This window comes from Arachis stenosperma, chromosome 8 (genome assembly GCF_014773155.1).
Source record: "Arachis stenosperma cultivar V10309 chromosome 8, arast.V10309.gnm1.PFL2, whole genome shotgun sequence".
Taxonomy (NCBI): domain Eukaryota; kingdom Viridiplantae; phylum Streptophyta; class Magnoliopsida; order Fabales; family Fabaceae; genus Arachis; species Arachis stenosperma.
The window spans coordinates 36,983,671-37,000,231 of record NC_080384.1 but is presented as its reverse complement, the minus strand read 5'-3'; the positions used below and the strand labels follow the sequence as shown (position 1 = coordinate 37,000,231).

Here is a 16,561-nt window from a genome sequence, read left to right as displayed (position 1 = left end):
CCTCGTCATCATTTTGTTGGTTTTCCTCTGGTTGTTGAGTTTTCGAGATATGCATTGGATTAGAATGTTCTTCTTCGTCTTCTGGACGCTCATTGTCATTATTTTCAATCCGAGCATTGGTTAGCTTGGCTATTTAATTTTCTATTCGTTGATTTTCTTTTGCCATGTAATGATTAACCTGTTGTAATTCCGTTACCATTCGAAGAAGCTCGGATGGTATGAGAGGAGGTAGGTCAGTCATGAGCATGTATGGGAGTTTTGGGACCTATAGAAAGAAGGGTTTTTATTTTGAGTCCCCACAGATGGCGCCAATTGTTCTTGTAGAGGTTGACCAGTATATAGCTTGTCCGTCGGTGAATACTTGTAAGCTTTCTGTCAGGATGAGGTATACGTCGGCAATGAGAGAACAAGGGGGTGGGTATTTGTAAAAGGCACTCCGACGCTCAAGTAAGTAAGTGAGTGATAAGCTTTGCAGAATGCAATGTGTCAAATAAACGTTTTACCTCCCTTTTATATTTTGGGATGAAGCATCGACAATTATACTCTCAATAATTCGCATTAATAGAGAGTAATAACATATTACAATGTTACAATATTTCTTTTAATACCCATTGTTAATAACTGATCTATAATGTATACTGCCGAGTTATAACATTAAGGACGAGTTATAACGGTCATATCAATTATTATTATTATTTTAATATATATATATATATATATATATATATATATATATATATATATAAATGCTCCTAAAAAATCTCTATTTTTTTAAATTAGTTGATCTATGTATAAAAAAATTTAAGTAAATATCGATTTTCTAAGAAATAAAAATTTAAAAACTAGTTTGTTAAATAAAAATGATTAAAAACTAAGTATTTAACAAATAATAATTTTTTGGAGAGAGGGTAAGGATAGTTTGAGGGGGAAAAAGTGTGACTAATGAGCATTGTAAGAGTAGATTGTTCATGAAATGTTTATCAAAGAGAGACATGTTAATGAAATGAATTTAATTAGAGTTAATTTTTTTACTTAATAATATCAACAAATTTTTAAATTTTTTTATCCTAAATTATCAACTTTATATCCAAAATTTAAATTCGTAATCCTAATTTTAGACACTAATTCTTTTAAAAGATCCAAATTTTTCAAAAAATAATTTTACAATAAAAAATTTATTAATATTAACTAATTAAAATTTTATTTTTTAGTTAAAAACTTATTTCTATTTATTCATCACGGCCTACAATTCCTTGAATGTCAGTCAATGATGAACTCCAACATTTAATAATGAATGTAACTGCATCCAAAATAATGAAATATCCAGCAGCAGCATCACCAAAATTGGGATCATACTACAAACACAATATACTATCCAACCTCTTACTCATCGAATGACTTTGGCATTGCCATTGCCATCAACAACATTGATGAGAATAACACCAAAGTCACCATTATCAAATCATCTTACAACTGAGTATCAAGTATCAACAAAACATACACCAAATACTACACCAATAATCTTCCTTGTGATTTAGCACCATTGATTAATGCCAGAGTTCCTATTTTCACTCCGTCATTGATTAGTCAAACTGCACGCATTAATGTATAGCAATATACAAGTACATAAGGTAATAGTGGACAACGAATGCAGGCTGGGAACAGAACTAATGGCAGTGAAATGAATACTAACCGCTAAAGTAAATAATTAGGTGAAATCTAGGGTGTAGAAGGAAAATTTTTTTCTACACATGTATGTTGTTGCTGTCACTTTAAGATTTTGACAAATGTCTAAATAAAAGTTGGTTGAAGACAAATATTGCAGAAGCAGCTGACATAAAGAACATTCTCTCTGCTACTGGCACGTGATCACCTATGCTAAATTATGTTAATTAGTTTAGTTTAGCGTGAGTAATTAATTTAGAAGATATTGGGCTAGGGGTGTTTGGGCTTTTTAATTGTCAGTGTGATTCATTTTTGCCATAGTGGGATTTGGTTTTCTGTGGTCTGAGCTTGTTTGTTGTCCTGGATCCTAACCCAAAAAAAAAGTAAAACACGGTAACATTGGTTAAAAAAAATAACAGCTTGACATTATGGGATAAGGAAATGTTATGTGGGTTTGGTTTAGGGTTTTGTTGCAGGTTTTGAATGTTGGTGCAAGTGGTTTCACCATCCGCCTAGATCGGAGTGGAATTGGGGGATTTCGGCATTGTCGTTGCAGAGGGTTGGGAGAGGGAGACCGGTTTTTTCAGCTGCTGTCCATCTCGTATGCGGCGAAGGAATGGAGGTATGTGTTTCTTGTGAACTCTGTTTATTCTTTGTGTGCATTGATTTCCATTATGTATCGGTGGAAGAAGAAATATTTTGAAGTTATAAAGTTTTGAAAAAGTTAAAAGGTTTAACTTAAAGGATGCATACTATTAATTTGAGTTGTGTCTTTGTTTTTTAATTTATTTTGAAAATGACGAAAGAGAGGGTTTGTCATTCCCCTCTTCCTCTAGTGTTAAAGCATGTGTTATTTGTGGGTGTATATTGCAAAATTTGTTTTATTTATACATTCCAAAATAATGGGTTGCCATGTCTGAAGATTTACACATAATAACACTATATATTTGAATGTATCCACATATTATTTGGTTGTGTCATATATTTAAATAATTAAAGCACTTATGTTTCTAACCTGGACATAATGATTAGACTTTGGAAGGTTAATTGATTTTTTATTTGGAACGTGAAAAGTATGAATGATTAAATTAAATATTCATTAGGAAACTCCTTTATTGTTAATGTATGTGAGGTTTGTATGTGTATCTTGCATAATTGGTTGTGTCATAATATATATAATATTTAAATAATTAAACCATTTATATTTTTAATCTAGACAAAATAATTAGACTATCAAAACATGATTTCTTTTTTATCTGGAGCTTTTAAAATATGAATGATTAAATTAAAATGATGTGTGGTTGAAGGGGATGGATAATGTTCTGTTGAGTAATGAGTGGTTTGCTAATAAATGTTGTGGCATGGTTAGTTGAATTTTTCTATTTGTGAAGTAGCATGTTTGTGTGGTTTTCACTTAAGAATAATTTCAGCATGAGTGTATAGCAGATTTCCAAGACTTTGAAATTGGTTTTTATGTTCTTGCAATTGATTTTGATCAGATGAAATTCACAAAAGGAAATAAGGGTTGCGACACGATGGAAGGAAGCCAAAGGGATGAGGGGTGTAGGCCTGATGAGGAATTGGATGATGCATGCGGCGGTGACAGCATGAATGGAGTATCGGATGAGTATCCATCCGATTATGCTGATGTATTCGGGTTGTCAGAACAAGATATAATAAGAAAAGTCTTTCGAAGTGAGGAAAGAGCATATGATTTTTACAGTAAATTTGGCAGATGTCATGGATTTGGCGTGCGCAAGGGTGATTATGGAAAGGATGAAGAAGGAAATTTGATAAGAAGGTTTTTTTGTAATAGGGCCGGACTGAGAGATGAGAAACACTTGAACAGGTTGGATAGAAAAAGGGGACACCGTCCTGAAACAAGGACTAATTGCTTGGCGAAGCTGTTGATTTATCTGGATAGGGAAAACTCAACATGGAAGGTTCGCAAAGTAATCTTGGATCACAATCATGAACTGACACCTCGAAGGATGGTGCACATGATTCCGAAATTCCGTCGTATATCGGATGCTGCAAAGGCAAACATAGATGGCATGCGTGGGTATGGTGTTTCGACATCAAAGATTTTGGGTTACATGGCTGGGGTTGCCGGAGGGTACTCTTTGTTGGGCTTTACAAAAAAGGATGCATACAACTACATTGATCACATGAGGTGGGCCAAGGTCATTAATGGTGACTCGAATGCCGCTATTATATATCTAGAGGGAAAGGCAGCGGCGGATCCAATGTCAAAGGCTAGGTATAATGTTACAAAGGATGGAATGTTGGCGAACATGTTCTGGGCTGATGGACCTTGCAGAGTAGACTATCAGTATTTTGGGGATGTGGTCGCCTTTGACTCGACATACAAGAAGAATAAGTACCAGCGCCCGTTAGTGATATTCTCTGGGTCAAACAATCATAAGCAAACCACGATATTCGGATTTGGATTGGTGCTAGATGAAACAATAAAAAGTTATACGTGGATGTTGGAGAATTTGTTGGAGGTGATGTGTAATAAGCAGCCTTCTGTTGTGGTAACTGATGGCGATGATGTGATGATTGTGGCAGTCAAAAAAGTGTTTCCAGAAGCTACTCATCGGTTGTGTGCATGGCACTTACAGAAGAATGTAACCTCGAATGCAGGCGAGCAGATGTTTCGTGAGATATTCTGTAAATGGCTTTATGCTGACATGGAGGTAGATGACTTCGAACTTGAATGGGAAGAAGCTTCTGAGAAATTTGGTCTACACAAAAAATGTTGGGCAAACCAGATGTACGAAAAAAGGCACATGTGGTGTAATGCGTACCTTCCTGGCAAGTTTTGTGCTGGATATCGCACAACGTCTAGGTGTGAGGGAATAAATTCTCACATAAAGGAATTTTTGAACTCAAGACATAGTATTTTGGAATTGGTGCAAAATTTGGAGTTAGTAGTCTGAGAATACCGCAACAACGAGCTAGTTGCACAATTCAATTCAATATATAGCACCCCTGTTCTAACAACGTGCCTGGATCCTATTGAGAGGTGCGCTGCAGATGTTTACACGAGAGCTATTTTTGTACTAGTTAAGAAAGAGATTGACGGTGTTGGAGCGGTTAATTTTGTGAGTAAAAGGAGGGTCTCCACAACAATGGTATACACAATGGAAGAGTGTGGTCATCCCGGCCACAACATTGTTACCTTATTTGATAGGACCATGACCAGAATGGAATGTCGATGCCGATTCTGGGAGAAGGAGGGCTTTCCATGCAGACACATGTTCTTTGTCATGAAGCACGAGCATTTAAAGGATATTCCAAATCGTTTAATTTTGAAGCGGTGGAGGAGGGACGCCAAGGCAATTGAAGAGTACGGCGATAAGACCGACGACATGTTGAGCGAGAGAGGTTTTCTATTACGGCATAGGTCACTCCATGCGGCATCACAGTGGATGTTATACCTTGGTTCAAAGAATCGAACTGTATTTAAGACTGCAATGGAGGGAATTTGCGGAATTTGTACTGACATCCATGCAATACTTGGTCAACCGAATGAGGGAAGAAAAGCAAATGCGGACGAGGACATTCGGGATCCCGTTGTTGTTAGAACTAAAGGTGCTCCACGGTCCAAAGGCAAAAAGGAAAAGAAGAGAAGATGTACGTTCTGCAAAAGGACCGGCCACACAAAGCGGACATGTCTTGATAGGGTACCAAACCAATCCAAATGGGGTCTGCAAGAGGATGAAGAATCTGTCGAAATACCAGGGGCCAATGAGGTTCGTGCTTTATTAAGTACAATTTGGTTTTTTTTTTTTTTGCAGAATTTCATGTAATTTTAGAAAAAATGCAGGTTTGAATATATTTTTCAATATGGAATTTCAATACTGCATCTTGGCCCTTCATTTTCTTAATTCCTTATTACAGCATAATTTTTTAATTAGGCCTTCTAGTGACATAATTTAATGTTTGGATGAACATGTCTCAGTTTCTGTATGGGGTTGTGGGGAATGTGGACGTAATTTGATATACAATCTGGCATGTATTTTTTTTCTATAGAATCCCATGAATGCTAATTTAAAATTGTAGGTTTAGGGTATATTTATTAATATGGAATCTCAATAGTGCACCTTAGCATTTCATTTGATTGATTTCTTGTTAAAGGAACCTTCGAGGGACATGATTTAATGTATGGATGAAACATATATTATACTTTTTTGTATGGGATTGTGGGGAATATCTCCCTCAACTACTTATGCTGGGAGAATTAGCATCACTTTTGCCTGCTAAGTGAATGAAATTATGAGATAATGTTTTGGGGTGTGAAGTTGTTTTATAGCTAGCATATCTGAATTAACTGTGGTGAATGATCATTTGGGTTGATGTTGCAGAACTTTATGGGGGTACATGAAACAAGTCTGCCTCCGAGGTCAGCATCGGTGTATTCACGAGATGGGAAAAATGTTTTGGCAGAATTAAAACCCGTGGGAACTCGGGAGAGGATCGTCGGAACTGCACAAAGTGAGATTCTAGCATCTGTTGCAGATGTAGGCAGTTGCGACTATCACCAACAGGTACTCCCCTCGATTGCATATAATATTTATCAATTAGATGGGACGTGTTCCATTTATTCATTGGTTGAAGGGATTCGCAGGTACTAGATCTCCTGAAATCGCTGAATGCAACAATAGGCTCAGATGGCATTGAGAAGTCCCAGTGATGCTTCAGTTAGTGATTTTGTTTGTTTTTCTCAGGAGTCAGTGGGTGTTTAAAAGACTCTTTTTGGCTTTTTGTGCAACAATGTTGTTTAGGTGCAGCGCAGTTGAATATGCTAAGTACATGAGTTTTATTATTTGGCTTTTTTTGTAATTACGTCAGACTTTCAATGGCAAAATTTTGCTTGCTGAAAGCAGAGATCATTATAGCCTTTACTTTCATTCACCAGCCGATAGATATTGGTTTTTTATTTTTTTTCCCCCAAGGGTCAAGTTATGATCTAATGCTATTTTTAATAACAAAGACAAAAACCCAAATCCACCGACTGATTATGAAGGTGTTTTAGTTATGTTAACATCTAAAAGTGACAACTACAAATGTAATTAAATAACCTTTGTTAATACAATTTAGTCTTTACAGTACTGGATTAAGTTCTCTGAATTACAATATAATCCAATAATTTCAATTAATCAGTAGAAAATTTTTTTTGCCTTTTCATGCTAATGACTACTGCAAATAATTCTAAATCTCTAAATGTGCATTGCACGAATCTTTTTCCTTTTAAAATTAAGATTCATAGTAACTAATGAATCAAATAATGTTACTTATTCCAATAAAGGTATGCTAGTTATATTAAAACTGTTATACACATTATATTTTGGGTTTTGTCAACAACATGATAAAAACAATTTTTTAATTTTGGACATGTTATATGTGAAGTTTGAATATCTAAAAAAATTAAAAATCTAATGCTACTTTCAGATAACATAATCACTTCGTTGAAGTTACTTAATCCGCAGGACGTTGTGAAATCTTAACAATTTGAAACAGCAAAGTTACAAGGTTAAACCTTGTTGTTTGGTGCCAAAAATAGCTAGTAATTAAATACCCAAAAGAATCTCAGACCCATACGCCCATGATCAGGAGAAGCGCACAAATTCCCAAAAGATACACAGCAGAATCCATGATCTTGTGCTGATCAAGACCGATTCCAATAGTAATATATACTAACACAAAGTGTAGCAATTTCTAGAATGATTATACACCCCCAATCTAACCAAAATGCATCATGTGACTTGTCCCAAAAAGAAGTACTCCTACGTAAGCATCATTCGGCGTGGAACATGACCGTGCAATCCCTACACATTAGATGGTCATGCTTTGGCTGCTACTGGTGGCCAGTGAAACAACTTCGGCGACAGATTTCTTCGCCGACTTCGTTCTCGTTGTGCTGGATTTTTGATCATGCTTGTCCCAATAATCAATAGCAAGTTTCACCACTTCGTCCCTCTTTTTGTTGGCTTTTGAGAAGAAAATGTCTAGTGCTAGGCTCATCCGGGTAAGGTCAGTGACACTCTAAATTAGTGAGCAAACCATTGGTGACCATATCACACAACAAAGTATAAAAATTGACTTTCAAAGGTGTCATAGTTGCTATTTTCTCCCATGAATGTGTAGTGCTCACCTGAATATCATACGTGCCCCACAGATGGGAAAGTTGCATCCATTGGGCTACAAAGACTCCGCAATCTTTTCTGCATTTTGGTTAAAAGAAGACCCAAAGTAATTTGAAATACAAATTAGTTTGTGTCCATGAAGTATTCTTCGAAGTTGATGAAATTAAATTACGTTTCAAATAGAACTTACGACTTGTCCTTTTGTTGTGTGACAAGAGGTTCTCTCAGATTGAACCGCGACACCAGCGGTGGGATACTTGCTTGGTTTTCATAAAACCTCTTGTCCGTCAGCATTGTCTCCAAGAAGAAAGCCTACATCCACTTCCCAATGTGAGAATAAATGACATTGGACGTCACGCCAAGAATAGAATAGTCCATAAGGGATAAAAATTTTGCACCGTACAACGTATGTCATCATCTGAACTCTGTGCGCCCGATCATCTGGGTCCTTTGCAGAGTCCAGGTAGATAAGGTCTCCCGAATCGAGGTCAACGATCATGAGAAACCAATGCCTATCCTTATTGAGGGGGATGTAAATCTACATGGTAGGAGGAACATTGTAGACCCTTTGTTAGTGAATAATACATATACAAGAGTACATAACAATATGGAGTTCTCAGTTCAACTAGCCTTTTTTATTTTATCAGCTTTCTTAATCATGTAACGAGTCCGAATGAACTCCAATGTGTCCTTGCAGTATGTTGTTGGGTTAAGGGCCAGTTGCTGAAGCAATAATTAGACCAAAATGTTATACACCTGATACAATTAACTCCATAAAGAAAGTAATTACAGTGCATGGAAAAGGTTTGTCAGGAATAGCATGCCTTACCGCAAATGTTGTGGGTAGCCACCATGCTGACTCATCACCGCGCTCCACAGTCAGCATTTTCACCAATAGGTTAAGGATCTACGATTAAAGGGGATGAAAGAGTAAGCCCTAGTTTGAAGATAACAAAATACAAGAAAAATAATGAAGAAGAGAGGACAATGGAAATGCGAATCAAAGGAACTGACGTCGTCCACTAACTCGTGTTGTGGTCTAAGAGTCCAAAGGGCACATCGGTCTCCTTGGCAATGCTCCTCTGGGAACAAAATCTCTCTTTGGCGAGGATACGGCGCAGCAAACGTTACACACACCAAAAAAAGGAACATATTAATTCAAATTTGCACATAAGTTGCGCAATGAGAAGATATAACAAAGCATGTAGTTTATGCAAGTGCATGTCTAAAAAGATAAGAAAGATAATACGAAACAACACAATGCCAACATCATGCACAAGAAAGACATAAAACCCTCGGCCCGAAGAGCTTTATCTGCTCTTTTTAGAGTTTGCTCTGGATGAAGAGCTTCATATTCCCTGAAGGATTCCTTTGCTTCTTCCAGTGTTAAAAATCCTCCTTTATGAATTATCCTTGATTGATGTGTAAATGGTGCTGCTTTTTCCCAGGCATCATATACTCCTTTCATGGGGCCATTATAAATTACATAATATTTTTTATCTTGGGTGGATTTTTTGATAATTTCAGCAATTGTTTTATTTTTTGGAATTTTTTCTTCACCTGATTTGTCCACCACGCTTAGCTGGCTGAACTCTGATGGTTTTGGTTGTTGTGTTGATTTCATTGCTTCGATGGCCTTCTTGAGGGATTGGATCTGTGTCCTTATTTGCTGACAATGCTTGCATTTTTCGAGTTCTTGTTCGTATTTTTGAATTTCTTGATCTAATGCGTTGTAGACGAACTCCATTCTCTTGTTAATGTATCTGCAATAACATTTTTGTCACCCTTAATATATTCAATTTTTATTGGATATTGTAACAAAAATAATTGCCATCTTACCAATCGTCCATGATTATAATCAACTTTTAAGTTATATCGTATAAAACCTGTTAAGTAATTTGAATCTGTCCTTAATGTAAATTCTTTGGGTAGTAAATCAATTTTCCATTTCTTAAGAGATTTAATTGCTGCTAGAGTTTCCCTTTCATGAGTAGTATATATCTGTTCTGTTGGAGTAAAAGTCCCTGAAATATACCTGCAAAGTAATTCCTTTGGGGGATATTTAGAATCTAGTGATTCTTTTTCTTGTTCCAAACTTTTTATAGCTTTCTTAGCTTTTAGACATCCTGACCAGGTTATGTCTGAAGCATCTGTTTCTACTATTAAGTAGTCATTTTCTTCTGGAATATAAAGTTCTGGAAGTTTTTCACATAGTTCTTTAATTCTTTGAATTTGCATACTATCTTTTTCATCCCATTTCCATACTTTTTTAGTACTTATTTTTGGAAATAAGTTTTTAGTGTATTCCGTTATATTCTTTAAAAATCCTTGATCAGAAATATAATTTATACACCCTAAAAATCCTTGTAATTGTTTTTTATCTTCTATTTTATTAGGAAATAAATTTACCTTTTCTAGAACATTTGGTTGAAGTTTTAGCTTTCCTTGAGTGGATAGAATTAATCCAAGAAACTCTATTTCTTGTTTTGCTATTCTTGCTTTCTTTTTGCTCAGGACTAATCCTTTTTCTTTACATCTTTCTAAAACTATTAATAATTTTTGAAAATGATCTTCTTTATCCTGTTTTGTAAAAATTAGTATATCATCAATGTATACCAAAACAAATTCATTTAACTCTTTTAGATTTTCTTCCATAAATCTTTGATAAATACCTGGGGCTTGTTTTAATCCGAATGGTAATACATTCCATTCATAGAGCAACACACTTGTTGATTCTTTTGTTGGGCAAGTAAAAGCAGTTAATTTCTTTGTTTCTTCGTCTAAACGAAGTTGCCAATATCCTGATTTTGCATCAAGAGATGAAAACCAAGTTGCTCCTTTGATTTTTTCTAGAATAGAATCTTTTCTTGGCAGTTTATGAGAATCATCAATAGTTGCTTCATTCATCTTCTTATAGTTAATAACCATTCTTCGTTTTCCCCTTTTAATTTCATTATTGTTTTCGACATAAAAGGCTGGAGCCGCATGAGGACTTTTACTTAATCTTATAATTCATTTTTCCAAAAGATCTCTACATTCTAATGAGAACTCTTCTCTATCTCTTGCGGAATAAGGAATTTTATTTGGAACATTTATCTCTTTTGTAGAATCTTTTAATTTAATGCTTACTAATTCGTTATTTGTATTTTTAATATCTAGAGGATTTTCAGCACAGATTTCATCCAAAAGTTCTTCTATCTTTATTTCAAGATTATTTTTTGGAATGTTTATCTGAAAGTATAAATTTAAATAACATGTTTCTAATATAGAAAATATTTTAAATTTTAAGATCTTATCTATAGTAGTAGTTGGTATTTTTATACGTTTTGATTTTTGATTTATTGAAGAATCGTGTGGAGCTTTTAAAACTATATATGTTAATTCTTGAATGAATGGATGATATAGCTTTAAAAAGTTATTTCCTATGATAAAATCCATTCCAGAATCTAACATATATATAGATGGAACAATGAACCTATAATTTTGAATAAAAATTTCAGCCATCTCTGCTTTTTGGTCAATTTTATGTATTGATTTGTCAGCTATTCTAACTCTTAAAGGTTTCTTTAATTTTTTTCAATCAAGTTTTATATTTGAACTAGCAAAGCATTGTGTTGCTCCAGAATCTATAAAAGCATTTATAAACTTTTCTGTTATTTTTATAGTAATAAACGTGGCATTATTACTCAGTCTCTGAGTCTGTTTCTGAGATATATTCAAAAATATAGTCTAAGTTATCATCATATTCTTCTAAAGGTTCCATGAAACAAGACTTAGCAATTTCTATTTGTTTAGTAAGATCCTTTTTATCCTTCTTTTTCGGACATTCATTTGCATAGTGTCCTTCTTCTTGGCAATACCAACACTTACAGTTTTCTTTTTTATTCGGGCAATAGTCACTTTTTTGTCTTTTGTTTTTATTGTTATCTCTTTTCCTAAAATACCTCTTTTTTCTCCAGTTTGGATAGTATTTTCTTTTTCTAAATTGGTATTTTTTTTCTTTGAAAATTTTTATTAAGCCCATATTTTTGGAGTATCTCTTCATTATCCTGACAGCAAATTCTAATTATATTTGTAAATCTTTTTTGAGTTGCTTCTTGCATACAACGTTCTTTTATTTCCTCTCTTATTGCAGAGGTTGCTCCACCAAAATTATTTTCAATTGTCCCTCTATTTATTTCTCTTATAAATCTTCCCATTATAAATTCATTAGCAGGATATGGAAGTTTTGTTATATACATACTAAGATAATGATTTTTATCTTCTTCTTTTAATTTGTAATAATGTATTCTATATTCACATATATAAGACTCCACATTACATAGATCATATATCTGAATATTAGCTAAATGGTTTTTTGCTTCTTGATATTCTTTATCATAGACTTCTTGTCTATGATCTATAATATTTTTTCCAAAAAATTCTTTGTATAGAATCATCATTATATATAATATCTTATCATAAGCTGTTGTTTTTGTTGCTAATTCTTCTATTATTTGGTTTTCTATTGATGTCATATAATCTCTTATAGTTCCTTTAGTATGAAACCCTATATAATTCCAAATATCTCTTCCAGACAATTCACTAAGTTTTGGATTAGTAAAGGCTTCTAATAAAAAGGAATTCAACCAATTTTCGAAAATTTCTTTTTCATTCTTTTTACAATCTAAGTCAAGCATTCTTTCTCCTTCCATTTCCTGGATTTTAGGAACGTATTTTGACAGTATTTTTTGTATATTTTGAATCTTTATTTATAAATCCTTTTTTAAAAGCATAATTATCGAAACCTGTTTCCCATTTAAATTGAGATTGATTATCCTTAGATGTTTCAGCTTCATTTTTTACTTGTATTGGAATTGTTGGTTCTTCGTCACCTGAATAATCTAGGATGTGTTCTTCGTTTTCTATATTTTCAGAATTTACTAATTCTTCTTCTATTTGAAATCCATGTTCCATAATATTATTTTCTTGAGCCATTTTTAATTGTTTAAAAAGCATTGTAACTTCTTCTAATTTTTCTTCAATATTCATAATTTCAATGGTGGTTTTACTTTTAAATCTGTTATGTTAATTATATTTTGACATTTTTCTTCTTTGGGATTCTCTTTTTCCTTATTTCTTTGAAATTTTATGGATACTAATATTTCTTCAAGCATATCTACTATAGAATTTAATTGCGGGTTAAAAGTATGATAAAGATGTGGAGAATCATTTCCATGGTAACATTTTTTAGAAATTCCGTGTGAAAAATAAGTTTTTTCAGGTTTTTGAAGTCCTTCAATAAAACTTATAGTAAAATAAAGATTTTGAGAAAAATCATTTTGTATTGATTTTAGGAATTCAGTGTCATTAACATTAGTTAAAATCATTAATTTTTGATCTATTAATTTTGATAACTTAATTATTTCTTCTCTTAAATCTTCTAATTTACTTTTTTCCATAAGGTGACGCTTTTCTTTGTAAAGGATTATGGTTTTAAGTAAAAAATGTGGTTTTAGAATGTGTGGTTTGAGTTTTGCCACATAAGCACATCTTTAAATTTTGATCTGTACCCTATAATTTCCTCCATATACTAAGAACTACTCATAAATTATCGTCAAATATGTTTCTTTATATTTTTTTTTTGGTTTTAACTTTTCTTTTTTATGTCAGTCCTTTTTTGTATTCTTTCTTGGACTAAAGTCAAGATCCATTACCTATATGTCTCATAGTCCAAAACGAAAAATTAATGCCCAATCAATAATATTTATAAACAAAGCCTTATTCTTGTAAAAAAATACTAAATGCTCAAATAAACTTAACTGGCCCAACCCATAATTTACAAAATTCTATGAAAAACAAAAACAATCATTTTTAACCAAGGCCCATTCTCATGTCACATTAGCACTAATCAAATCTAATTCAATCAACTTTACAAATTAAGCTGCGCACATGCATAAGGGAACAATACACTGTAGCTTGCTGAAATGGTTCAGAAATTGTCTTTAAATTTCCTCACTCTAGACACTTGTCATTAATATACTTGGACAACACATTAATACATGTGTAGAAATTTTTTTTTGGCTACACCATAGAATTCACCATAAAACAATATAGAGTCTACGTGAGGGGAAAAAATGGCAGTGAACTTTAAGTTTCACTGCTTTTTTAAAAATAAATAAATAACTAAATTAAATTAATTAAAATAATTCCTCCAATAAAAATACAGACTAGTCAAGTCAAGTCAAGTCAAGTCAAGTCAAGTCAACGAGTGCGCATTATCCACGCGGCTAGGAATAGCGGAAGAAGCGCACGATAGCCTCCACGGAACACCGGTGCGCCGTTCACGATCCTCGGTGGCTCGTTGCCAAGCCTCACCGGTTTTGGATACACCTTCACACCCCCATTGTTAATTTCCACATTTGCCCCTCCCCACATACCGTGTCGCTTCGTGTACCAAAACAAGATCTTGTACTTCACCGCGGTCGCAAAATCCACCCGGAAATACACCTTCCCGTCCATCCCCGCCGCCGGCGTGAGGTTTCCGACGAAGGAAGCAGAGCTAGGCTTATGCGCCTTCTTCTGGCGGCCTTGGTAGAAAGGAGCGACGGCGGTGGAGTTGGAGAGTAGGCGCGTGGTATTTTGGGAGAGGAAGACGGAGATGTTGACCCGAACGGCGTCGTATTTGATCCCTTTGTCTTTGTTAGGGTTCGTGAACTTTATTTTGAATAAAACGGTGTCGTTTTTTGTTGTTGACGGAAGGGATCTGTTGAGGGCAGGAACGTAAATTGACTCGAGATAGAATTTTGGTTGGTCAACACGGAGGGAGAGCCAGAAGAAGAGGGCGGTGAGGCCCATGGTTATTATGAAGCTGAAGCAGCATGAGCAGCAGCTGTGTTGCTCCGCCATCTGCCGTGGTGGGGGTGGTGGTGACACCGCCGGGAGTCTAGAGAGAGAGAGAAAGAGAGGGAAGGAAAAAATGTAGAGATAGAGTTTTGACTGTTGAGTGCGTGCGGGGTTTCTTTCTTTATTTGCTGCAGCTTTTTATTTTCATTTTTGTTAACGGCTTCCTTAAAGAGAATATGTACCGAGAATCAAATTTAAAAGAAATTGCGAAATTTTATTTTATTTTTAATTTTGTATTCAAAGTTTATAATTTCTGACCAACTTTGTTTAATTTTGCTTTCTTTTTGTTCATTGTGTTTAAATATTCTATGTCTTATTAACACTCCCTACTTAATTAATATTTACGAGCCAATACATTGTAGTTTAATTGGCTCCTAGATTCCCCCCTTTTTCCCCTTATGTAACTGGGAAAAAGCTATATTACTTACCATACTAAAATTAATAACATCTTATTAATATGAAAAATAATTGAGGTGATAAACATAAAGTGGTCTTTTTTTACATATATAAATATGCATCTCAATATCTCATCCATTCTCTCCATATTATATAATTATAGTAGGCAAATTCTATAGAACTCTCTTAAAATTTTATTTTTAGCTAAATCTATGGTTTTAACTTTTAAGAACTAGATTGAATTGATTGGTTTGATCTAGTTAATTGAAAATTAATTATTAAATTAGTCTAATTCAAAATAAAAAATCATTTGATAGGAAATTGGTCAAAATCTAAAAAAAAAATAGTTACACTTTTAAATTTTTATTTTTATCGATTTGATGACCAATTAAATTTTTTTTTAAGAAAGAAGAGATTTCATTCAAAAAAAAGTGGTCCAACACATCAAAAGAGATTATGTTACAAATCTCTATTTAGTTTTTAAAATTTTAGCTAAATTTTAGATTTTTTGTCCCATAAAAAAAACTTGCCATTTTGCTATTTTGGGATCTCATCCCTGACTGTGAAGTTTTTTTGTTGTTGATGGGTTAATTTACTTGAACCTGCATTTGATAACTCATGTTTTGTTAATTGAAAATCCAAGAATCGATGTGTGAAAAGTGTTGCTTGAGCTTTAGGGGAGACACTCAAGAACTTCAATGAATTGGAGAAAGCTTTTTCCCATTCTCAGTGTGAGAAAAAAATGCAAAAATGAAAAATGTGATTGAACTAACTTCCTCTGGTATAATAAGTTGGTCTATTTATAGTTTTATACATAGTTTCAAAGAGTAACTAACTGACAAATGATAAATATGCTAACACAACTAATGCTAACAAACCAACAAACTTCTATACTATTTAACACATGTATGCATTAAAGTGAGAAAGGTATGGATATCAAGTCACACTCTCCCTTAAGTCAGGCGCATGTATGTCAAGGAGCCTAAACTTGCGATGACAAAATGCAAACAGTTTGGGACTGAGTGTTTTGGTCAGGATATCAGCAGCTTATTCTACAGATTTAATGGGTAACAACTTGGTCATATTCTCCTTTGCTTTAGCACGAACTATATGGCAATGTGCTTCGATGTGCTTTGTTCTCTTATGAAACACCAAATTGACAGCAATGTGTAATGCTACTTGGCTATCATAATATATAACAATTGGCTTTGTAAGTGGCAGCTTGAGTTCAACCATGATGAATGCAATCCATTAAGCTTCACAGGTGGCTGCTGCGAGAGCTCTATACTCAGCCTCAGCTGAGGATCTTGCCACCACATTCTGCTTCTTGCTCTTCCATATGATGAGACTCATTCCCACAAAACGACAGTATTCAGTCACTGATTGTCTGGAATCAGGGCATGCTGCCCAATCACTATCCGAATATGCTGTGACCTCAAGATCAGACACGGATGAGAAGAATA

At 34.2% G+C, this 16,561-nt stretch overlaps 2 protein-coding genes across 2 annotated transcripts; one reads left to right on the top strand and one right to left on the bottom strand.

Moving 5' to 3' along the window:
* The first annotated feature begins 302 nt into the window (after positions 1 to 302).
* Positions 303 to 6,470, top strand: LOC130945916 (protein FAR1-RELATED SEQUENCE 5-like). Its single transcript, XM_057874606.1, has 7 exons — positions 303 to 363; positions 2,142 to 2,287; positions 2,973 to 3,029; positions 3,165 to 4,516; positions 4,655 to 5,423; positions 6,036 to 6,218; positions 6,456 to 6,470. The coding sequence occupies exons 1-7, from the start codon at positions 303 to 305 to the stop codon at positions 6,468 to 6,470; spliced, it is 2,583 nt and encodes an 860-aa protein (XP_057730589.1).
* Positions 6,471 to 13,713: 7,243 nt separating this feature from the next.
* Positions 13,714 to 14,820, bottom strand: LOC130946490 (protein NDR1-like). Its single transcript, XM_057875253.1, has one exon. It carries the CDS (start codon positions 14,703 to 14,705, stop codon positions 14,061 to 14,063), a length of 645 nt encoding a protein of 214 aa, XP_057731236.1. The 5' UTR covers positions 14,706 to 14,820; the 3' UTR covers positions 13,714 to 14,060.
* Between the last annotated feature and the right edge of the window lie 1,741 nt (positions 14,821 to 16,561).

Bases quoted from the DNA above. Each gene is read 5' to 3' on its own strand.
- LOC130945916 (XM_057874606.1), top strand. From the start codon at position 303: ATGGCGCCAATTGTTCTTGTAGAGGTTGACCAGTATATAGCTTGTCCG. The intron at 3,030-3,164 runs GTTAGTTGAATT...GATTTTGATCAG, and splicing joins CTAATAAATGTTGTGGCATG to ATGAAATTCACAAAAGGAAA. The intron at 5,424-6,035 runs GTTCGTGCTTTA...TTGATGTTGCAG, and splicing joins AAATACCAGGGGCCAATGAG to AACTTTATGGGGGTACATGA.
- LOC130946490 (XM_057875253.1), bottom strand. From the start codon at position 14,705: ATGGCGGAGCAACACAGCTGCTGCTCATGCTGCTTCAGCTTCATAATA.